This window comes from Poecilia latipinna, unplaced genomic scaffold (genome assembly GCF_001443285.1).
Source record: "Poecilia latipinna isolate Pla-1442-1.1 unplaced genomic scaffold, P_latipinna-1.0 Scaffold31, whole genome shotgun sequence".
Lineage (NCBI taxonomy): Eukaryota > Metazoa > Chordata > Actinopteri > Cyprinodontiformes > Poeciliidae > Poecilia > Poecilia latipinna.
This window is the reverse complement of record NW_015112647.1, coordinates 114,065-138,048: the sequence shown is the minus strand read 5'-3', so window position 1 is coordinate 138,048 and position 23,984 is coordinate 114,065. Positions and strand designations below refer to the sequence as shown.

General features: G+C 39.0%; 2 protein-coding genes and 1 long non-coding RNA gene across 7 annotated transcripts in view; 1 reads left to right on the top strand and 2 right to left on the bottom strand.

The window, feature by feature from the left end:
- nkain5 (sodium/potassium transporting ATPase interacting 5) overlaps positions 1-2,128 on the bottom strand; it is a 15,611-nt gene extending 13,483 nt beyond the window's left edge. Inside the window, exon 1 of one of the 3 annotated variants that reach the window (XM_015040790.1) lies at positions 778-2,128. In XM_015040790.1, the coding sequence (XP_014896276.1) occupies positions 778-831 (54 nt within the window). In that variant the 5' untranslated portion in view covers positions 832-2,128. The remainder of the gene's footprint in view (positions 1-777) is intronic. The other 2 variants (XM_015040775.1, XM_015040782.1) reach the window with 2 other exon arrangements.
- Positions 2,129-4,297: 2,169 nt separating this feature from the next.
- The window catches only part of LOC106952532 (verprolin), a 27,822-nt gene continuing 8,135 nt past the window's right edge, over positions 4,298-23,984 (top strand). The window contains exons 1-6 of one of the 3 annotated variants that reach the window (XM_015040702.1): positions 4,298-4,716; positions 16,459-16,691; positions 18,458-18,515; positions 19,869-19,947; positions 20,072-20,113; positions 22,081-22,544. In XM_015040702.1, coding sequence (XP_014896188.1) covers positions 16,558-16,691; positions 18,458-18,515; positions 19,869-19,947; positions 20,072-20,113; positions 22,081-22,544 — 777 coding nt within the window. In that variant the 5' untranslated portion in view covers positions 4,298-4,716; positions 16,459-16,557. The remainder of the gene's footprint in view (positions 4,717-16,458; positions 16,692-18,457; positions 18,516-19,868; positions 19,948-20,071; positions 20,114-22,080; positions 22,545-23,984) is intronic. The other 2 variants (XM_015040716.1, XM_015040710.1) reach the window with 2 other exon arrangements.
- On the bottom strand, positions 5,045-23,920 carry LOC106952571 (uncharacterized). The gene is made up of 4 exons (XR_001426015.1): positions 23,166-23,920; positions 22,634-22,685; positions 6,000-6,111; positions 5,045-5,837 (listed from the first exon to the last, which is right to left on the bottom strand). It is a non-coding gene; the product is annotated as an uncharacterized LOC106952571 (long non-coding RNA).

The following is a 23,984-nucleotide window of genomic DNA, read 5'->3' as shown; positions in this document are numbered from 1 at the left end:
TATATATATATATATATATATATATATATATAAAAACACTGTGCAAACCAGTAAATTGTTATATTCAAACCAGTAACAGCTAATGGGTTTTCCAGGTAATGTTTTAGTAATGTTAATTTGATGGAAAACTCTATTGTTTCTAACGTATTAGGCTTTGTGAGCGTCTGTGTTGAGAGCTCAATATTTTCTAGTAAAGCGTTATTAAACACAATCAACAGGTGTTTAAGTTGAATATTTTATAAAGTGTCAGTATTTTACAGTGTGATAACCCACACTGCAAAAACTATCAAATCTTACCAAGTATTTTTCTAGTTTCTAAGGATCTTAATACATTTGAAATAAGACAAAACTAACTTAGAAGTAACTTTTCAGCAAGATGTACATAGCTTATTCTAAGTCAATAATTCCTTAATATTGATTTTAAAAAGTATGGCAAATTATGGGAAAAATGTCTGTAAAAACTGAAATATTTTTTTCTTTTTTTCAATCAGTAGTAAGTAAGATCCTACTTAAAACAAAGTCCCATGTTTTGCTGAAAAGTTACTTTTGTCTTATTTCAAAACATTTCCATCGGAATAATTGTGCTTTACCAGACTAAAAAACACTTGATAGGAGTTTGTGTTTTTGCAGTGCAAAAAGCTGCACATTTAATTGAACAATAATGACATTCTGATGTAGATTCTGTAATTATTTTTTTATATACAGCTTTAGAAAGTAAACAAGCAACAGCTGGTGTGACGTGTTTATGATGCAGCATGAAAAATGAAAACCTCTTACCAGCTGCACGCAGCACAGCAGGACCAGCATGCATCTTCCGGAGCAGCAGCCCATCTTCCTCCGCTCCGATCAGCCTGACGATGGAGAGAGAGAACAATGGCGGATTTCCAGTTGTCCTCAGGCACAAGCGCGTTGCTTTCTGAATGGTAATTCCATGACCAGACGCATACAGTGCGGCTCAGCCTCTGGAGGAAAACACGGGAGGCTGTCCCTGCATGGAGCAGGGGGAGGGGAGGTATGGCGGGTGATTCATGCCCCGGTGGGGGGAACCTCAACATATTCTGTAGTGGACTTACAGAATATATTAATCAGAGTTGGGTGGTAACTACACTGAACAAAAATATAAACGCCCCATGTCAAATATTGTTGCCATGTGCAGTTAGCAACTGTAAATGAGCATTTTATTGTACAAAAGTAGTATTTCTCTTGATTTATGTGTAATTTTTAATCCAACTTGCTGACAGTGAGCCTTACTCAGTGAGTTGTTTTTTTACTCAGTGCATGTTTGGGGCCTGTCCAGAGGGTGAACAGACAAAATGAGCAACAGCTGGACAATCCTTGGACTGGGGACAATAAAAGGCCCCAAAATGTCAAAATTTCTCACAAGTCATAAAACCTCAGATGTCGCAAGTTATGCAGGAGCCATTGGGATGTTGGATGCAGGGATGTCCAGCAGAGCAGTAGCTGCATGGCTCAGTGTCCATTATTGGACCATAGGCATTTTAAGAGATTTGTTTCCAATAGACTGGCACCACTGCAAGTCGAGCTCATCCTCGTCAGCTATGTGTGACTACTGCAGCACAAGATCGCCACATCTGACTCGTCCATCGGCTGAGACCAGCGACACACAGCTGATGAGACTATTGGTCTGCACAACAGATGCATCACGCCTCAGACTGTCCGTAAATGTAATGTGTTTGATGCAATCTTACATAGAAACTGTTTACTTTGAATAATTAAGTGAGCTTACTGTTTACCCATCTGTTTTTACTGTTTTTACCCATCAGACATAGCCATATGTCTGATGGCTGCTGAGAGGTCAGCTTGACCTTGTCTATTTTTGTTTTTAACTTTTAAACAAGGAATTAGTCAAATATAAGTGACTATGTATTTTTAAGTGAAACATTGTTTTTATCTGGGGAATATATTGTTAAATGCTTCATTGTTTTCTACAGTAAAGATTTTATTCTATTCTACTCTGTACATGGTTCTCTTGTGACGTCAAACTTCCAGGAACTTTGAAGCTGACGGCCATCTTGGTAAGTATCTTTAACTAACTAATGGCAGTTGCTATGGAGTTGCTATGACAACAATAAACAAGCCACAAGCTTAGGACTAGCTCTCACCTCCTTCCTATCTAACTTACAGAAAAATATGAGTACATACATATAAGTGCAGTTTGTGTCATATACTGTCATTTTGTTGGTTTCACCTTTGCTTTGCACTTGCCTACTAAGATGGCGGTTCAGTGGCGCAGATCACTTCCAGTTAAAAAAATACCTCCCTGTTGTTGAGCTACATTTGATGGGCACTGCACCTTTACCTAGCAACCCAAGAGGAGATCCAGCACATTTGGTCAGCTGGTTTTACCACTGCATGTACTGTACAATGGCTACTGGAAAGGACAAGAGTCTTGTTTTTTTCTTGCCATAAAGAAACAACATGTTACATTCTTGTTGGGTGTGGAGAAGGCTCTACTAATGCTTCTCAAAGATGTACGGTTGTATAATTGCGCATTTATTTCCAGCCATTTTCATGTGCGAGTGTAAACGTTGAGTTGGGGGAGCATAGCAGCAGCAGTCTATTTAGATTTAAAGTGACAAAACAAAGTATCTTATTCTGAAAGCAGCTATAAATAAACCTGGCCAGACTAAAATCTCAATGATTTTATGAAAAAAAATGTGATGAACGTATTTTGTGTAGCCAATAAATCTGTCCTAGCCTGTTCAGGGAAGCACAGTAGTTCACCTTTAAATAGATGTGGAGATGTATATGCATGCAGTACACATAAGTAAGTGCTTTCTTGGCAGGACACTGGATTTCAGACCTTCAAAAGACCTCTCTGTTTGTTTCTGAGCGCGGCATGGATCGGCCCTCATACAGCAACACCATCCGCTGCCTTCTGATAGGTGGCTCCTCATCCTCAGTGCTCTGAAGACTCCAGCAGGTGGGGACAGTGGTGGAGCAGAAAGCTTCAAAGGTGTTAAAAAACCAAACTAGACCAAAAGAAACACACCTTAGGTCACAAACAAACTGTGAGGGTTTTCTGGTGACACAGGATTTGAGTTTCAGTGTGCAGGAGTCAAAGTAGTCAAACTTCACTGTTAATTAAATATTCATTATACTTTTAATTCATTTTGGACTCTGTGCTTTCACTTTTCTGCTTCCAACCAAATATTTTAATAATAAATAGCAATATTTCAGGTGTTTTGATTGATATTTAGCTGCAAACCTTTCTGTATTTCAGTCTAAATTACTCCAGAGCAACAACATTAAAGGGAACCTATTATTCTTCCCTCCCTTTTAAACAAATTAGGATAAGTCTATGTGTTATACAAAATATGTTCATTTCATAAAATTATTATTAGAAAAATAAATTTCACCTGCTTAGCTTTTCTATTTTTAGCTCCTTTCAAAATTTAGGGCTCTGTCACTTTTATGCAAATAAGCTGGTGCTGGCCACGCCCCCAACTCGGTGTTTACACTCGCACATTTAAACGTGAAAATGGCTGCAAATAGATGAGCAGTATTACAACCGTACATCTTTGAAAAGCATTCATAGAGCCTCCTGTATAACCAACGATAATCCAGCAGGTGGTTTTTGGATGGAAAGTCAACAACAAAACACTTGTATTTTCAAGCAGCCATTGTACACTGTGAAAGTCTCTAATTAACAGTAAATTTTACTGTATAAATACTGTAAAATTTTGGCAACCACAGCGGCTGGCATTTTAGAGTAAATTAGAGACTTTTTTTTTTACAGTGTACAGCTCATACAGGGTAAAACCAGCTGACCAAACGTGCTGGAATTCAGCTGGGGTTGCTAGGTAACGGGGCAATGCCCTGGAATGTGACTCAACAATCAGGAGGATTTGGAAACAGCTTATTGTCCAGCCATAAAACATGAATTTATTGCCAAAACCTGGATGTGTTTCTTTTTTTTTCTTTTCTTTTTTTTTTTTTTTTTTTTGATTGTTTTTTTTAAGCTTGGGCTGTTTTTAGAAGCAGTTGAGACCCTATTGGAAAAACAAAAACGTGAAAAAATTAAAATTGTTTAGAATAAATCCCCTTAGAGTGTAAAATTAACATATTTTGTAGAGTTTTGGCATAACCGATGTTCTGAGTGAGTTGTTCTTTCAGCATGTTTTTGAGTCCAGTTTACGATTAATCCACTGATAAGTAATAATCGTTTCAACCCTACTTCAAATAATCTGAACATTCCCCTTCCAACCCATTCATTAGTCCTCTAATTGCACTTCCCCATCTACCCGGGAGGGGGCGCTGGAAACGAAAAGCCAGGTTAATAATTGGGGGGTCTCCAGCTCTGCCTGTGTCACATGGAAGCGCGGTAGCCGAGCTGAGGGGATGCGAGCCGAGATGGAGGGGGCTTAAGGGACCGAGGAGCTGAAACCTGGCAGTCGGAGATAATTTTGGAGTCGCATCATCATCATCATCAGCAGCAGCAGCAGCATCAGATAAGGATAAGGATAAAGGGGGGGACGCGGACGCGCAGGTTGAGCTCTTCCCAGCCTCCCCTCTTGGCTGGGGGTGCGCGGACAGGATGCCACATGAAGTGCGCTGCATCCCCGCTCTGTGAAGCCCGTGAAGAAGGTCTGGCGGTGATTATGCTCGCAGGGAGCTTGAGTCAGTCCGAGGGGAAGCAGAAACTGAAGGAAGCGACCGGAGCCGATGCTGCGCCTCTCCAAACCTCTGAGCTGAGTGAGTACGGGGGGCTGCTATAGCGCAAAGCAGAGTGTGACAGGCTGGAGGGAGGAGGAGGAGGAGGAGGAAGAGCAGAGGAGGGGGGTGGGGGGGTCATTCATGTACATATAGATTCAGCTCGATAAGCATCTTTTATTCTTCTAGGAAATGTAAGCTGCGTCTCTTTGTGTTTCCTTCATCCAACACAAACACACGTGCGCAGCCGCCTCAGCATCGCCGCATCGCCTCTTTATTTTGGGTTTTAACGCGCATTCATCTCAGAACTTCATTGTGTTTTAATGAGAAGGAGGCGATCTGGTGATCTTTCTCTCTCTCTCTCTCTCTCTCTCTCTGTGTGTTTGAATGTGGAGCAAATAAAGATCATTAACGTTGGACCCTCCTTTAGCGTTCCTCCCCTCACCCCCATCGTGGCTGATTAATAGGGAGTGTGGAGGGGAATCTGGCTTTGTCGCGTTAGTTACCAGCTGACCTCGGGGACACAGCATCCTCACTTTGATCTGGAAATTAATCGGAAACGCTTTGATGATTAAAGGAGGCAGAAAAGGGAACCGGGCTGCAGGCTCAGTGAAGCAAAACCCTGAAAATAAGCACTGCATCATAATGGATTTTCTTTTTTTTTTTTAAGCTTCTACCTGCACCCAGAGACAAGAAAAAAATAAAATCCCCTTGCATGGAGGTCGGTGTCAGTCGACATCAGTGGAGTGCTGGTTTGTAACCTGTTGTCAGCAGCATTGCTGCAGCTTGAGCCCAGAGGCGCGGCGAGCCGGCCAGCCAGCAGGCTGAGTGTGATTGATGCCTGCTGAGCTGTTACCATCATGAGCTAGCCTCCCTGGACACGCACACATAGAAAAGCCCTTCATGCGTGAATATCTTTATTTTAGCAAATGAAGAAAAAAGGAAAACACACACTGAGCAGGGGCGCTGGTAGGACACAAGTTCTGACTGAAAATAGGGTTAAAATTTCCAGCTGACTGAGTGCTTTCACACCTGATTGTCTGTTGATTGGTGATAAAGACTGCAACATTTATTACATGTTTTACATGTTCAGATGCTTTGTTTTGCCTCCACGCTGAAACGTCTGTTCCCCTCCTCGCCTGTGGTGACGCTGCAGCAAAAACCTGAAGGAAAGGCACAAAAATCTAAACACCATAAAAAAAATGGAGTAGCATCAGATTTTAGTGGTTGTAGGATTTCTTGTTTGTCTTTGGTAAAAGAAAAAGGAACACAAGCCATTTCTCCCGCTAGAAGTAGATATGCGTGTTTGTTTTGGTTGCATTTACCCAGAATGCCCTGCGCTGTAGTCCACTTCCTGCTTTTGGAGCTTTCTCTGGTCTTCATCCATCCACATATCCATTTGAACCAGCAACAGAGTTCATTTAACCAAACCGAGACCTATTGGTGTTTTCATAACTTAGTCTGGTACACTCAGTTGGATTGAAAATCAAATTTGCAACATTTTGATCCACTGTGGTTCACTTTCACACGGCACTGTGTCAAACAAACCGAATTAATTGTAAAACCTGTTCCCCACTCCCCCTGTGGTGGCGCTGCATCAAGAACTACTGAAGGAAATTATATGAAAACCTCTGAAGACGACATCTGAGGTTCTTCATGAAGAAATGCAACTTCCTTCTTCACGAAATCTAAACAAAAATGGAGTAGTGTCAGATTTTAGTGGTTGTATAATTTGTCTTTTGTCTTTATTAAAAGAGTGACCAATTTCTCAATTAACCAATTAGCAGTTGCTTCCTGCTTTTGGTGTGGTTTCCGGTTCACTTGGCGTTCACATATGCATTTGAACCACAACAGAGTTCACTTCAACTGAACTGAGGTTTTAAGATGGACCAGTTTGCACTTTTGGTCCGCATCAATGTTTGATCAGACCTCCTCAAGCAAACCCGAGTTTCTAGATTAACAAACTAGACTTTGATTATACAATCAGAGACAACATTCTTTGCTGATATCAATAGTTTAGCTTAAATATCTTCTCCTCCCAACATTTCGGACCTTGAAGCTGACGGACTACAGCAGCAGAAGACCACACCCAGATCCAGGCTCATCAACACTGGACATCAACAGATTGGAAAAATCTTTTCTTGTTGGTTGAGTCTCAATTTTAGATGCAACATTCAGATGCTGGAGTTAGAATTTGCAGTAAATAACATGAAAACATGAATCCATCCTGCTTTGGACTTTGAGGGGATTCCTTTGTGCATTGCAAGGAGCCGTACAGAGCTGACTGTGAGAACTAGCGTCACAGCTAACATGACTATGAGTCCACAATAGACTCATGTTAATAACGTTTCTGTCAATATGCCAAAGTTAGCTATAAGTCTGTTGTATTTCGCAAAACTTCAATGGGAGCACTTTTTTGCATCACAAAAAAGTGACAAAAGTCATGTGATCAACAGCAGGATGTTACTACTGGCAGAAACGTAGAAGAACACGACAGGAAGTAGTAGCAGCATCATGGCATGTCTTGCTTTTTAATGACTTTTTGCCTCAAAAACTTATTCAAATGTGATTTTAATTGGGTTTTTTATTTAATGGAAACAACGCAATTACAAAATTGCCTTTTTTCAACATTAGCAGAATATCAACAAATTTTTGCACACATTTGTAATGAAAATGCAGTTACTGATTTACAACAACTTATATATAGCTGTGTTTCTATTAATTGCACAATTTGACATTTTGAAAATAAATTTTCTTACTGGGAACTCGGCGAAAAAAACTCACGATTTTTGATTTAAAAAAATTTCCACTATGATGAGTTGGTTTTTTGCCAGTATCAAAATTGGTTTAAATCGTAAAACTTCAATGGAAACACTTTTTTTGCATCACACCAGTCATGTAACGAGCAGTCAGATGTTAACAGTGGCAGAAACGATGAAGACGACAGGAAGTAGAAGGAGGATGGTTTGTTTTCGTTTCTTCTGACAGCTGCTCCAGAGCTCTCCCAGCATCACACGGTTCATAAAGAAGTTGAACATTATGAATCCATAGCTCTTCTGTTAAATCGACAAATCGCTGCATACGTAGCTGCTCCCTAGTAGGCGGGGCTTGTCGCTCCAGTGCCTGAGAAAGATGCTGACGTCTCGTTGAATAATGAGTATATCTCATGTAACTGTTTACATCCATCACTGGTGTGATTTTTATTGACTTATTCTATGAGCAAGCTTATTCACGTGTAATTTTAATTTATCTCTACTTTAATGGAAACATTGAAATTACAAAATTTTATTTTTCCAACATTAGCAGAACATAGACAAAGATTTTGCACACATTTGTAATGGAAACCCAGCTACTCACACATTGTTTTATAGGTGACAAACTAAAGTCTGAGGCGAGTTTAATTGATTTTGTGGAAAAGTCTGAGCAGTAGCTTTAATATTTGAGCCGCTGTATTTGTGTCGGTGGTGTTTGCTGGAGAGGCAGCGCTGTAAACACCAGACCCGAGTTGCACATGCAGGCTTCAGCCTTCTTCCTCACAGGGGCATGGTTAATCTTTGCAAGCAAACATTTGACCTAATTCACATTCTCACACAATAGCATCCTCCCCTCTCTCTCTCTCGCTCGCTCTCCCTTCCTCCCCCTAACACACACACACACACACACACACACACTTAACCATGTCGCTGTTATTTGTGTCACTCGGAGGGTGAGGATTTCGCTCCACATCAACTCCCAGGTGGTTTATGAAAACCTGGGCAGATTGGCGGAGCCGGGCCCCCTGTTTCCAAACCGGCTCTGGTTTTATTAATAATGAAAACACATGTAAACGCAGAACATGTTCCTAGAAAATTAAACTCCCGCTGACTGCTACCAGGGCTAAACGCGTTCCTCAAAGTGCCTTTTCCACAAGGATTACACCTTAAACGCTTGTCTGCCTCCAAGGCCTCGCCCGGCATTCTGAACAAAACCATAAACATTCAGCTAAAGGAGATTATGGCGACCTTTAAATGTGATATGAAATGTGTGTAGTCAAGCAAATGTGCTGTCTGGCGAGCTTCAGACTTCCTCCCAAGGCGTTTAGAGGATGAAACGGATCCAAGTCAACAGGTGAGCTGGAACAAACAGCTACCTTTATGATTAATTTATTCATTTCCATAAACAGGAGATAAATACCCAGAAAGCTTCATGGTTAGTTTTGACTGACTTTCAATTAAAGAAATACAGAAATTCAACTTTGTGTGATTTAAGATGGGAAACATGTTTAACTACCTGATTGTAAATCTTTCCTTGAATCATAACGCTTTCAGTTTTTCACATTTTGTCATGTTACAGCCACAAAAAACAAACAAAAAAACATGAAGTAAGTGGAAGAGAATTATACATGGCTTTATACATTTTCTTCACAAAATAAAATATGAAAAACCCGATTTATTTGTTATAAGTTCACTGAGTCAATTTGTTCTGTAATTATTTTTAGTAAAATTGTAGCTGCAAACCTTTTGTTTACCAGATTTGATTATTAAACTATAATTTTTGTCTGGGTTTTTTTTTTTGTTTTTTTTTTAAATAAAAGTCAGATTGGAGGAGCACAAATTCTCAGTTACATTATGATCCTCAACATTTTAACAATCAATTAATAAAAATGTACCAATTAACTGTAAATATGTTAAACATTTTTAATTTAGATGCGTTTAGTTAAGTTATATTCAGAATTTTTTATGCAAAATGTATCAACATTTTTAAGTGGTGTGTGAGTAAAAACTAAACAAAGGCTGTTTTTACCGTTTTGTTTTTTAACAACACAAATAATTAATGAGGCCCAACACAGATTTAGTCTTTTTCAGCCTCTAACTCGATTTCTCCCAGATTATTTAGCTCCATCCATCACTTCTCTCCAGCTTCTCTGTTCCTGCTAAAGCAGCACATCCCTGCAGCATGATGCTGCCACCACCATGCGGGGATGTTGTGTTAGTTTAGTGTTTTGCTGCATCTCATTTATGGCTTGTGGAGATAATTTATGGAAAACTTCCAGACAGTTTTCCGTAAATTCCTGGTTTGTGGGAACAGAGCTAACAATTTATTATCCTGTTATGAATCTCTGCATCCCCTCCAGAGTTACCACAAACCTGTCGTCTGATTCCTTTAAACCCATGTGCTTAACAAAAATACAAAAAAACACCCTGACATTTTTTGGCATTAAGTTAATGTTTTTTGGTGTCTGAAAAATGAGCCGTTTCAAGAATTTCCCAGTTGTTGAGTTACGTTCCAGGGGAACTGCGCTGTTACCTAGCAACCCCAGTCAAGCCCAGCCCGTTACCTAGCAACCATGCTGAATTCCAGCACATTTGGTCAGCTGGTTTTACTGCTGTACAATGGCTGCTGGAAAAGACAAGTGTCTTGTTCTTAACTTACCATTCAGAAAGCACTTAATGGATCCTTGTTGGTTGTGGAGGAGGCTCCACTAATGCTGTTCAAAGATGTATGGTTGGACAATTGCACGTCTGTTTACAGCCATTTTCATGTGCGAAAGTGGAGTTGGGGGCGTGGCCAGCAGCATATTTTGTTTAGATTTAAAGTGACAAAACGCCCTAAAACATTTCAAAACAAACTGAATAGAGCAAACTAATATCTGATTATCTAAAAATGATTTTGAACATGTCCTGTAATGCTCGTAGATCCATCCCAATCTGTTCGAGGAAACGTTACAGGTCACTTCTAGGGTTTACAATTACAAGCATAATCTTTCATTTTCAGATGAAAGATTATGATGACTAAAGATTTAACTTTAGTCATTCAGATACAGTTTTTTAAACTTCACCTTTGACCTTTCTGCTGTGGTTTTCAGTCTTCATAAAGCTTCTTGTTCTCTGATATTTTCTAACAAACCTCTGGCGCCGTCACAGAACAGCTGGATTTATATTCAGATTAAATGACGCACAGTTTCAGGCGACCTTTGAAAATTAGACTGAACTTATTTAATTCAGGTTTATCAGGAAAAAAACGGGGAGAGGAAAAGAAATGTTCTACAGGGAAAGGGGAAAAGATTGGGAAAGAAAATGGAAATGATGGAAAAGAAAGAAAAGGGAAAAAGTGAGAATGGGAAGTAAGGAAAGGAAATTATTAAAGGAAAAGAATCAAGGCAGTAAAGTAAGTTAAAGGGAAGGAATAAAGTAAGGGAATGGAGTCCTCTTTGGGAAATGTGACATCTCGTTCTCATCATCTTCAAACACCTGCCACACGACGCCTACACATGTCTTCCTTCCTCCCGTCTTCTTTCTTTTCCTCCACACCTCCACCTTCCCCCTTTCTTCTCTCTCATTACCCTCTCTGTCTCCACCACTCAGCTCTGTTGTCAAATGAGCAAAGATACAATTATCCTGACACGGTCGAGAAAAGATGCATATTGTTCTTTAAATCCAGCCGGATATTTCAGACTTTTCATGATCCGTGCATGATGGATTCTCCGCCGTGACATTTAAAGCAGTCCGCAGACAGCTACAGCTATTAAAACAAGTTTGATAGACATGCTGGGAAAACATATTCACTTTTACAAATCATACTTTTAAATTAATTATAATACTTGGGCATCTGCTGCTGAAATGTCCCTTATTCATGGAGCTTAATAATAATAGTAATGATGATAATCAAAGTGATTTGAAGCAGAAAACAAAGCTGTTGTGTTCCCGCTTGTTAGGATTCCCTGAACAAAGCGAGGAAGCTCAGATCAGCGTGCACAGAATAACCGAACAGACCTGTGTGGGAAATCTGCTGCAAATTAGATTTCATGCTGGGAACAGTTGGATTCATGTCTGGATGTCTACTGAGGGAAATGCAAATTACCAAAAAAGTCTGCAAACCCGCAACAGCAGAGCAAACTTTCACCGTCTCTTTAATGTGTTTATCATGCTAACAGAGAGCTAGTTTTGCTTTTATATGCTGTGATGTAACAGTTATAAAGATGAAATATTACAAAACAACAACAAATAGGTGTGGCTGATTATATCATTTAAAATGAAAGTTTTCTTTTTTTCATGGTAAGAATTTTCATTTATTGTCATGAAATTTTCACTTATTTATGACAACATATTAGAGCTATAGATAGAAAAAAAAGAGAATTTCTACAAAAAGCTCAGGCATTTTCTAAAAATTAGAGGGACGTTTCTGAGTCTAAAAAGCTAAAAAAAAATTCTAGAAAAAAAACTCAGAAATTCTGAGATAAATTGCAGAAATTTTCTAGAAAGAACAAGAAAATTTCAGAGCTACAAAAAGTCAAAACAATGCTGGAAAAAACCTAGTTCCAGAATGTTCCAGAAAAAAACATGAAAAAGGAGTACATTTATGGATAAAACCACACATTTTCTAGAAAAAAACACAAGGATATTTATGAGCTCCAAAAAATGAAAATTTGTTTAAAAAAACAACTGAAATTTTGAGATTAATCTAAAAAAATGTTCTAGAAAAACACATATAAAATAGTACATTTCAGCAAAAAAAAAAAAGATTTTTTTTTCCCTTTAAAATTACATTTCTGAGCTCCAGAAGCTGAAAAATTGCTTGGAAAACATCCAGAAATGTTTAAACTGATCTCAGAAATGTTCTAGAAAACACGAGAAAAGGAGCCATTTTTTTAAGCACAGTTTTCTAGAAAAAAAATCTGAAATTTTAAGATTAATCTCAGAGATGTTCTAGAAAAAAATTAGAATTTCAGTTTCAAAAAGTAAAAAAAATGTTTGAAACTCAAAAATCTGAGGGTTTTTCTAGAAATTTTCTGTGATTAATCTCAAAATTTCATAGCAAATTTTCACCTTCTCAAACTCAGAAATGTCAGATTTTTTTCTGAAAAATTTGTGAGATTAATCTCCTATTTTCTGAGTTTTGTCAGGCTCTTAGAATGACATTACAACCAAACAGTGTTTTGCAACTGAGATATTGCAAACAATACAACTGTGATTTGATACATTTATATATTTATATTTATATTTAGTGTTTCTATCCAGGATGCGTCTGATTAGCAATCAGGAAATAGTGTTTATGGTTGGTGATAAAATCCAGAATAAGTGTATTATATGTATAGATGCCAATGAAGCCAATAAAACTCTGCCTCTCAGACTATAAAACATTTCCTGTTGATTGCATCATTATCTTCTTATATGACATTTTGTAGTGTCTGTGTTGTGAATTTGTTATGATAACCTGTTATTGTTGGCGTTAGACGCCGCTTCATGCCTGTGAATGAAGACAGCCTTGATAATTGTTCAGACATGATCCAAATAATTGAGATTACTCGGTCATTTGTGACAGTAACGGCGTGGGAGGAGATGAAGAAGAGTCGCTGGTTGTCAGACGGCGTCAAACGAACCAGAGGATGTTTTTCTATCGCTGAAGGTTTTGATTAGTCTGAGAAAAAAATCTGTGATTTTGATTTAAATATTTTTCTGTTCTGGAGAAACTGATAAAAAATATGGGAAAATATTCAGAATTACAGCATTTAGTCCGTCCGTCTGTTTGGATCATTATCCCGTTCAATAACCAAACGATCTTTTATTTTTAAGGTTCTGTTGTTTCAAATATTAACGTGTCTGGGCATGTGGAGCTTTTTCATGTACTAATTTACTGATTTTCTCCAAACCCTCCTGCCTGTATTTGCTGTAGTAAAACTCAATTTTAACATCATCTGACTAAAACACGTGGTTCCAATTAAAGTCCCACTAAAGTTTAGCAAACTTCACATGTTTACATTTGTGATATTGGGACAGAAATAAAAACGTTTCTCTGGTATCACACTGAAACAACACAACATGTTTAAATGTTACTTTGACTGAGCCATTACCTCTACTTTAGTTTATCAACATTCTTCTTCTTCTTCTCATTTTGACAAAGACCAAAATACCAGAACAAACATGGAGGCTGCTCTAAATTGATACCTTAAGAAAGATGCTTTAAAGGACAAGATACAAACTGTAGTCAGTTAAGAACAAAATAAATATTTGAGAGAAAGACAAGATATGCAGCTTGATCTGAGGCAGTCCTTATGCAGGACGCAGCCGTCTTGGCTCTGACAGACAAGTGAGAAACACACATGAAAACACAGTGTCATGGTAGACAGATGGCGTGATTTGACAGAGATCAGACTTGTTTGCTTGGTCTTTTGGTGCAGTTCTGTATTTTTTGTTGTTTATTTATAACATATTACGCTGCCAGAAGAAATTACGTGGCAGGCGGCGAGGAGCAGAGAGTTGGGGGGAGGGAAGAAAGGCGAAATGTTTCTGTATGCTCATTCTGCTTTCACACTCGTCTCCGTCAATGTTTCAGGTTCCTCTGCCTGCTGGCATGTTCGGCTCTGACTCGCTGCAGCTCCGATGCATGTTTGTTGGTTTTACAGCGGTTCAAATGAAGAGGGAGTAATTATTTACCCATATGGATCAACAGTTGTGTGACAAACAGATCGACTCCGCGATCTTTCCCTCAGCCAGATTCAACCAAAGAGGCATCATTTTACTGTTGGTTTGCTGAAAATAAACACGTGAAAATTTGTGTTTGTGGGGAGTTGTGCTGTTGATGTCTGTAACTGTGACATAGTAATGCCTAAACATGCTAAAGCAGAAGCAGGGGCCTCAGGCTGGATGTCTATTCACTTCACTGCTCCTGTGCTGGATGGAAAATCAGACTGTCCTTCTTTTCAAACCACTGCTCTCCTTATGCCTGCAGCACAGAGAGGACATTTTTAATGCTGGTTGCTTTGGGGCTGCAAACGATTAATTTTTATTAGTTAACTAATAGGTCCGTTTAAATCTTATTTTAGTGTTGCAGTTTGGCCGCCATCCAGCAGAGGGCGCCGCTGATAATTTTAAACGGAGCCGTTGATGAAAAAACAGAGATGGCGGCGGGCCGTAGCATAACGGCAAAAGGTAAACGGTCGAAACGAAGTCCGTATGGGATGAAAATGCACTTTTTGCGGTTAAGTTTTAAAATAAACTTATTTTATCACCGTAATAGCGCTCATTTAGCCGAGCTGTAAGGCTGAGCAGTGTTAGCTTCTCATTCATACATCATTGATGTGCTAAGAGGAAGAGGAGATGACAGAAAAGCGGAGGCCATTACAGAAAAAATTAACATGACGCTGTGGTGAGTTAATGGGCTCTTTGCGCCTAAGGCGTTGACGTCACATCTCCAGGAGCTAATGCGGCTCACTTGTTTCCGCTTTGAGTTACCACGACTGGTAGAAAAGACTAAGTCGTATTTCAGATGCAAAAAAATGCAATACTATGAACATTGTTGTCTTCCTAATATAATGGGCTTTTAAGTTTTCGTTAATTTCCAAGCGATCCTGAATTAAGAAGATGGCTTGTAAATATCTGTCGATACCAGCTAACACCGCACAGCAAAGTTTGCAGCCTTCACTTCACTCCGGATCAGCCTAAAACTACCGGGGATACACATGGTAAATAAAGGAGCCTCCCTGAGTTATTTCCATGGAATCACTTCTATATTCACCCTGAAAAAGCGAGTATATGGGAACGAGACAGCAGACCAGAGCCAGACAGCCGAGCAACTGATCCGCCTGTACATACTGCTGTAAACACCGTCCTATCTGAGCTCTGAACAAGAAACACGCAAAGGTAATAAAACGAAATAACACGGAGACATGAAGCAACACGGTCATATTTTTCTAAAAGTAGCAACTTTGAAGCTGAACAGCTGAACCAGATCTCTGACACCAGAGCTGCGCTACTGTTAAGCTATGAGGCTTGTTGAGCTCCGTCAGGCTTCGGAAGCTAAAAGCCCGAACCGTAACCTCCCCGTTAGTCTGTGACACTAACGACAATAAACACACATAATATACTTGAAAATAAGATAAAAACATTGTCCGTTAGAATGTTTAGATACTTAAATAGCACATTTTACAAGAACAATGTCCGAGAATATTGCCTACTAACATAAGCTAACGTTAATGTTAGCCACAAAGTTTAAGTAAAACTCACCTTCGTGTCAGTGAATGTATAACGAGGCGAACATCTTAAAACCTTTCTCCAGCTGACTTGTTGGGGCTTCGGATCGATGTACAACCCTTGGCCAAGCTCTGCAAGCACCTAATGTAAATGATATTTGTATTGGATCGGAAACAATCGAGCCGCTTTACCCCGAACGCGGAAGCTGAGGTGCAAAGAGCCCATTCACTTCATGGAGCGAAGTTTCCTTCAAGAGCAAACACAGAAGATACTTTTGTATGAATATCTCTCTGTTCATGGGGAAATGTTTCACATATTTTACTCTTCATCTTTTTTTTGTTGTATTTTATAAATACTTCTTCAATTTAATGTGAGAAAAACAGAATTTTCTGTTTAGTCACTAAGTATTTTATACAGCTGACGATGCCAAAAGTCAATCAATAATTTTTGATTCAGCATATTATGAAACATTTTGCCCTTCATTTTCTTGATATGAGAGAAAACTCAGGTTTTTAAGACATAGACGCTTATCAATTAATTGTTGACCAATAAGATCATTAATCGATAACTTACATCCATAATATTTTATAATTGTTAGATTTTTTTAAATTCAGGATATTATGAAAAATTTAGCCCTTTATGTTATGAAAAGCCATCTTGATCAGAGAAAATTCAGGTTTTTAAGAAAATGGACGCCTATGAATGAACTGTTAGTCCATAGATAATATCAGTCAACTCTAGAGATGAACTCATCCATCGATAACTTGCATCCTTATTCGTAATGATTTAGAAAGGTCAGATAACGTTGTAATTAAGCCCTTCTCTGTGTCTGCAGATCCCAGTGAGACCGTGGCACTTCGCTGCGTGCATGAGTGTAAGGGTGTAAGTGTGTGTGTGTGTGTGTGTGAGAGCAAGTGAGCGCCAGTGCTCCCACATGGCCTCCATGCAGGACGGGCTGAACTTCACGGCTCCTCCCTACGGCAAGGTCCTGCTGCTGGGCGCTATCGCTGCTGCCTCAGCCTTTGTTGTTACCATCCTGATTGTGGTGCTCTGCGTGGGCTGCCAGAGGTGAGAGCAACACTGCATGATCCATGCATTTTAACCACTGCTTGGAAATCCACTTTTAGTTAAAAATGCACCAGAGGTGGGAATAATACGTACTCCAAATACGGAAAAGATGTAGTCATACTAAGTTATTAATTCAAAATACTTCACAATATGAAACGATTAATTTGATTAATCATCATGAATCAATAATTTAAATCATGCCATTTGCTGAAAAAACACAGAGCAAATATTAAAATAAAACTGTACAAAAGAAAAACTTTTTGCACTTGAGAAAAATAAACCTCCTTTGTCTGTAAGTACGCTCTAGCAGGAACTCCTCAAGTGGCATAGTTTTAGTTTCACTTGGTTGATTCTTAAAAAAATAAATAAAAAAATCAGCTCCTTCCATTAATTAATCTAAAAATTAACCAACAGATCACCTCTACACTGTATTGATATTAAATCAAACAGAAAAGCTCTGTTTTTTGTTGATGTTAAAGTATTTAGTTAGCTGTAGATGCATCCTTTGTTACAAATGATCAAGCATTCACTAAAGGAATGCCATGTTATTTCATTTTAGGCAATAAAATGAAAGGAATTATTTGTTTATTTGCATCTTTTAAAGTATTTTTAATATTGTTTATAAATCATTTAATGAAAAATCAGCAGAATGTGTCAATGTTTTTATCTGACTAACCGATTAATCGTCAGAATAATTGATTAATCGATAGCTAAAATAATTATTAGTTGTAGCTCTATTTAAGATAAAATGGGAACTGAGCATCAAGATCTGCAGTGTGAACGCAGCCTAAGCTATAATTCAGCTGCAGAAGAATACTCTTCCTGACGTGACGAAACCATTTTATCTTCAAACAGAGTGACTTCTTATCAGCTAAAAAATAAAACATTTTCACTTCTGTCTTAGCTATCATGGCTGAGGCTGAAAATAAAAGAAGAGGTTCATACTCAAAGCTTGATTCATCTGCATCACTGAAAGTTACGATTTGATTTAAAGCTTTTTGGATTTAAACCAAATAATAATAATGTAAACATTTAACTCAGACAACGACCTTTTGAATACTGCACACTTTAAAAAAAGAATTTGGCAACAGACTGCTCGTGTTTTTTAAATGTTGGGACATTGCCTGGTTGAGTGAAAATTATCTGCAACTATATATAATGTTTGGCAAAGCTGTTCAAAGTAATCTGGAAAGTAGGAGCTATTGGAGGTGAAAGGTCAAATCAAACTCATGTTCTGGCATGCCTAACAGATACATAGAAATATAAAAAGATAAATGCTTTAAAAAAGCTGTGAAATAACCAACAAAGCTGCTCCTCAGACTGGTAATGAAGATGTTTATTTTAAATCTCTTCTTTAGCTGCTGTAAGTTAAGTTACTTACAATTTATCAACCCTACAACTCCTGGCTTTTTCTGCCAGACTTCTTTTTCTTTTTTTGTTAAAAATAAATTTTTTTCTCCCTGCTGTGACTGAGTTGTAATGAATCGTCAGATTTTTTCAGAGATAGAAACATTATTTGTAAATGAACAATCATTTCTTCTTTGGAAATGCATTCAGCTCTTGGCTTAATGTGCTTAGCTACTCCCACCACTGGCAGGCATATGTGCAAATGTGAATCAGTGCCGTTCTCTTGAATGCAGTCGTACAATGACTCAGCTTTGTACTAAAAAAATAAATAAATAAATTGACTCAGGCACAAACGCTGCACACTATCAGAGAGCATCAGATCTGCATCCTGTATGACAAAGCGCTGTGTTTTATCACAGGAAGGGGAAGACGCACAATGTGCCCGGTGAAGGTGGAAAACACCGCCTCATGGACATGGTAGGTATCAAAACAATCAGAATATCTCAACTGGACTGCAGCCAGCACATGTAAATTTAGGACAAAAAGTAAGAACGATTTAATATTTCTTTATTGTAACAATGATTATGAGTAGGGGTGCACCGATTTATCGGCCAGACGATTTCCTTAATTTTGGGAGATTGGTGATTGGCTGATACTTGTATGTGAAGCCAATCTTATCCATCGATCTTATTTTCCTCAGCAAAGGTCTAAAAATCAGCCACTGTCCTCTTCTGCTCTCCTGACCCACCAGGTCATGTCTGCAGGCTTTAAGTTAACAACAAAAGACGACAGCGCAAGGCATTCTGGGTGAATACAACCAAAACAAACCGATGTGTCTAACATTAGCAGGAGAAATGTCTCATGATCTTTTACCAAAGATGAAACAGAAATCCTGCAATGGCAAATATTTGTGAATAAGAAAGTTGTGCTCCGTTACAAATGCGCGCAAAACTTTGCCCATATTCCGCTAATGTCGAAAAAACAATTTTGCAATTGGGCTGTTTCCATTTAAATAAAAATGCAACTGAAATTACACGTGAATACGTTTGACATTAAAAACATGGCACACCATCATCCTCCAGCTACTTCCTGGTTGCAACATCCTGCTGATGATCACCTGTGAAAAAAGTGTTTCCATTGCGTTTCTGTGAAATAAAACAATTTCAATACAGCCAAAAAAATACCAAAGCAAAACTTTTAATCGAAAAACAAGTTTTGTTCCCATTTAGAACATTTATTTTCAAAATGTCAAATTGTGCAATGATGTGGTCAATGGAAAAGTAGATGGTGTATTCTTCAGAGGTTTTTGAGTTGTTTCCTTCAGTAGTTAGTGGTGCAGCGCCCCCACAGGCGAGGAGGGAAATGGGTTTTTCAAACAGTTTCGGTTCTTTGACAGTGTAGTGTAAAAGTGAAAATGTAACAAATGTTGCAGTTTTGGTCCCAAATCAAACCAAATCTACTGGACTATCAGGTGTGGAAACACCTTTAGTCACCATTATAGTACCTGGGTTACCAGAAGCTCAAAACAAGTTAACTGCAGAGTTGACTGCACCAAGACCAGCTGCTTAGTGAAGAAGATTTCATGGTTTTATAGTTGTGACCCACATACTCAGTTCTATCTACAAATGCATTTTCCTCACAAACATTGTGCCAATTAAGGAGAAATCAGAAGGCTTTCCAATGAATTACTGCCAAAACATATCGTTACAACAAAGAAATAACCAACCAAACTTAATTTTTAGAATTTTGTGCTAAATGTAATTTAACATAATTCACCAAAATCATTCTGAGAACATTTCTTTAGCCTTGTTGGTTTGTGTGTGTTTTCAGGGTATACTCAAGCAGTCAAAGCTGCGGTCCATCAGTAAATCTGACACGGAGATGAACAAGATGAACTGCAATGGCAAAAGTGAGTGCATCTCTCACATGTAAACTTTGTTGTGTGTTCCTGTAAAGTGTACCTCATTGTTGTCATGGAGAAACTATTGTTCTTGTTTCAACTGCATGACAAAATAATTTCTGTGTCATTCAAGTTGATTTTTGGGACATGAACACAAAGCATCGGGGTATGCACTGTAAGTATCATTTATTTGTAACCATTAAAAACACCAAACTTTGAGTTTGAAGGTCTTTGCAGTGTTTCCTGGACTCTTTAATACACGTTCTGGCCCAAATTCCCTTAAAATCTGAGAAAATCTGAGGACATAAGACGAGAAATTTACCCGCAAACAGAATTCACATCATAGTTAAGATTGAGCTTTACTTAATTAGACTGTTCAGACCTAATTTATGAGCATCTCTCTCTCAAAGACACGAATCAGAGCGCCAAGGCGACTCCTGGAGCTCCATCAATCGGAGTCAACAGGGAGCTGCGTTTGTGGGCGCCGTGACAGGCGCCCAGGAGGATTTGAAGAGATAGAAACATATGTCCTGCCTCATATTTGTCCCGCTTCCACTGCAGAGTGATGAAGCCAGTTTGGATCCTTATACTCAAACATCTATGTCAGTTCCCAGTTTACTGTCTCTTTCAGACAGGGCTGCGACTAACGGGTACTTTAGTAGTCAATTATTCAGACGATTAATCAATTAATCGGGTAAAGAATAAGCATACTCTCAGATTTTTTAGCCTTTTTTTTTTACTAGATATGGAATATATTAAAAGACGCAAATAATGCAATTATTTTCATAAATAAGAAAATAAATTTATTGCCTAAAATGCCACAACATTCCTTTAGTGTACGCTTGATCATTTGTAGCAAAAGATGCATCTGCAGCTAAAAAATACTGTCAATTTGTTGATTTTTTAACTAATAATTGGATAGCAAAGGTGTTTAATTTGAAATAGGTGAAGCTAAAAATGACATCTAAGTTCTGGGTTGAACATATCTACAGATAAGGAAGGTTTTTCATCTTAGATGCAAAATCTACATATTTTTGTACATTTTGGGCTTATTACTGCTCTAAGCTTGTTTCAGCAAATGGCTTTTTTAAGCGTCTGTGTAGTCCAGTTAATGATTAATCAATTACTACATTTATTGACGATTATTTCAATAATCAATTCATCAGATTAATCATTTCAGTCCTACTTCAAATACTTCCCTGTCTTTCCAGGAGGGGGCGCTAGAAAAGATTGGGGCGACTTCATCTCTACCTGTGTGACACGATTCTGTATTATCCAGCTAGCGATTAATCTGTTACTAAATTAGTTGACAATTATTTAGTTAGCTTTTCAGCCTGACTTCTAATACTCTGAACTATTCCTTTTCTATTGATTAGACTTCTAACTGCACTTCTCCATCTTCCCAGAAGGGGGCGATGGGAAAGAAAGGCCATGTTAATAATTGGGTGATCTCCAGCTCTGCCTGTGTCACATCAGACACAGTCAATTTGTTGATTTTTTTTTATTAATAATTGGATAACAAAGGTGTTTAATAGGACATTTGTTTTTACAGAATTTGTTTTTACAGAATTTGAAACAGGTGAATCACTAACTGTATCCAGTTAGCGATTAATCGATTAACCAACCAATCCATTTTATTTGTGTAGCACATTTAAGCAACGAGGCAGTTCAAAGTGCTTTACATCATAAAAACACAAAAATACAGTCGTACAAATTACTACTAATTAGATCGACAATTATTTCACTAATCAATTAATCGTGATTAATCATTTCAGATCTACTTCAAATACTAAGAACTATTCCTTTTCCCATTCATTAGTCTTTTAATTTCACTTCCCCATCTTCTCAGGAGGGGGCCGCTACATCACCAGGTGGTGATTATTTCAATAATTGATTAATCATGATTTGTTCAATTAATCGTTTTCAGCTCTACTGTCAGATTTTCTTTCTCCGATGTTCATAAACCCTTTGAGGATCAGTCAATCGAGGGATGTGAATTCTGTTTTCTGGAGGGTGTCAGCTGAACAGAGAGTATAATAGCGGCAGCATGAGCCCTGCGGAGGCATCTTAAGAAACGTCCAGCCAGCATGGACCTTCTGCCGCTGCCCAGCCACTGGTCTAACTCTGACCTTCGTTCTCAAGGCAGGCAGCTTCCCCAGATCCCCTCTGGGACTGGAGAGGACAGCGAGCACACTTATTCAGAAGTGGGCCAACGTTCCTCCACTGCACGTACTGACGATGCCCTCTACGCCATGGTAGGCAGGGCCGGGCAGACGGACACTCCGGCCCCTCCGGCCGTTCCCGCCAACACCCCGGCGCCCCCGGACCCGGACGGCGAGGTGGACGGAGCGCTGCCCGAACCCGAGGCCCCGGTCATGTCTCCCCCACACCCTCCGGAGACGGCGGAGTACGCCTGCGTCAGGAAGCTGAGGAAGGCTGAAAAGGCGCCTCAGAAGAGGGACAGTGGGACGGATATGGCAGAGCCGCCCGCCCCACCTCCACGCCATGGGCCACCGTCGCATCCCGCCCCCCCACCGCCTCATCCCCACAGCACAAAGTTGCCTCGTAGAAACATTGAGGCCTTCAATGTCCCATCATTCCCAAAGGTTGGTACAATTTATTCTACCATTTAGTTACTAGGTTGCTGAAATCTTTTGCTACATTTCTAGAGTTAACATTGAAAAAGTTTGCCTACCTGGATGTTCAGCTCTCAGATTTCTGTTTGAAGAAGTACCACGCCGTACTTTCTAGAAAAAACAAGGACATTCCTGAGCTTGAAAAGTTGAAAATCTGCTAGGAAATAAACTCTTGAAAAAAAAAGTTAATTTTCTTTGTTTAAAAAGTCGAAAACTTTCAAGTAAAAAAACGCAGACATTTTGATATTAATCTCAGAAACCTTCTAGAGAAATGACTTGAGTAAAACTCGCCACATACTTCATCCGAAATGTTGAAATTGACTCTCACTGATGTAGTTGGGTGACGAAAATTACATCTAATGTTGCGTTCCGGTAAACCGGGAAGTCGTAACCCAGGTCTGGGTTTGACGTTAGACCCGAGGCAACATCGTTCCAGTTGAGATGTTGGAATTTCAACATGGCGACGCCCGTAAACATTATTTGCAATACCTCTTAGAGACATTAAAATTTTACTTTCCAGACACCAGTTCTGATTAGTTCAGTTTAGAGTTGAAGGCGCCACATTAACACTGATTTTAGAGGCATTCTTACTTGCATGTCTTGTGAAAGAAACGTGTTTCCACCACATGTTGCTGCTCTTGATGTGAGGAGCGTCGTATCGAAACGTGAAGCCCGCCTGGCAAGTTGTAATTGGTGGTAGTTGGAGTCGCTCCCAGTTTCCCAGCGGAAATCCGAGTCGGTTAGGCATTATAGTTGATTTTTCTAACTAAGAAGTCGTAATTTCCCAGTTCCGTGTACAACTGGAACATACCATAATAACTCCACGTGGATGCGAGCTGATGGAGAACACTCCAAAAACAGGAAGCAAACTACAACGCAGGGCATTCTGGGTAAAGACAACCAACACAGACGCGAGAGTCTAACGCTAATGGGAGAAATGGCTTGCGGTCTTTTGCAAAAAAAATAAAATAAAATAAAATAAAAAAATAAAAATAAAAATAAAGAGGAACCCTAAAGCCGCTAAACTCTGAGGCCACTCCGTTTTTATTTACATTTTGGGAAGGAAGTTGTGCTCAGTCTCTTCTTCTGAGGTTTTTATGTCGCTCCTTCAGTAGTTCTTACTGCAGCGCCACCAAAGGTGAGGAGGGGAAACGTTTTTTTAATTAGTTTGAATCGTATGATACTGAAAATGTAAAATGTTTTTTGTGTGTTTTTGGTCTAGTTTCCCGTGCAAATATGTTAATACACTTGAAATGAGACAAAATGAGCTTGCAAGTAACCTTTCAGCAGTATATAGGAGCTTGTTTTAGTCAATAATACCTTAATATTAATGAAAAAGTAAAAATTTCACTGTCAGATTGTCTATAACAGGGGTCCCCAAACTACGGCTCGCGGGCCGGATCCGGCCCG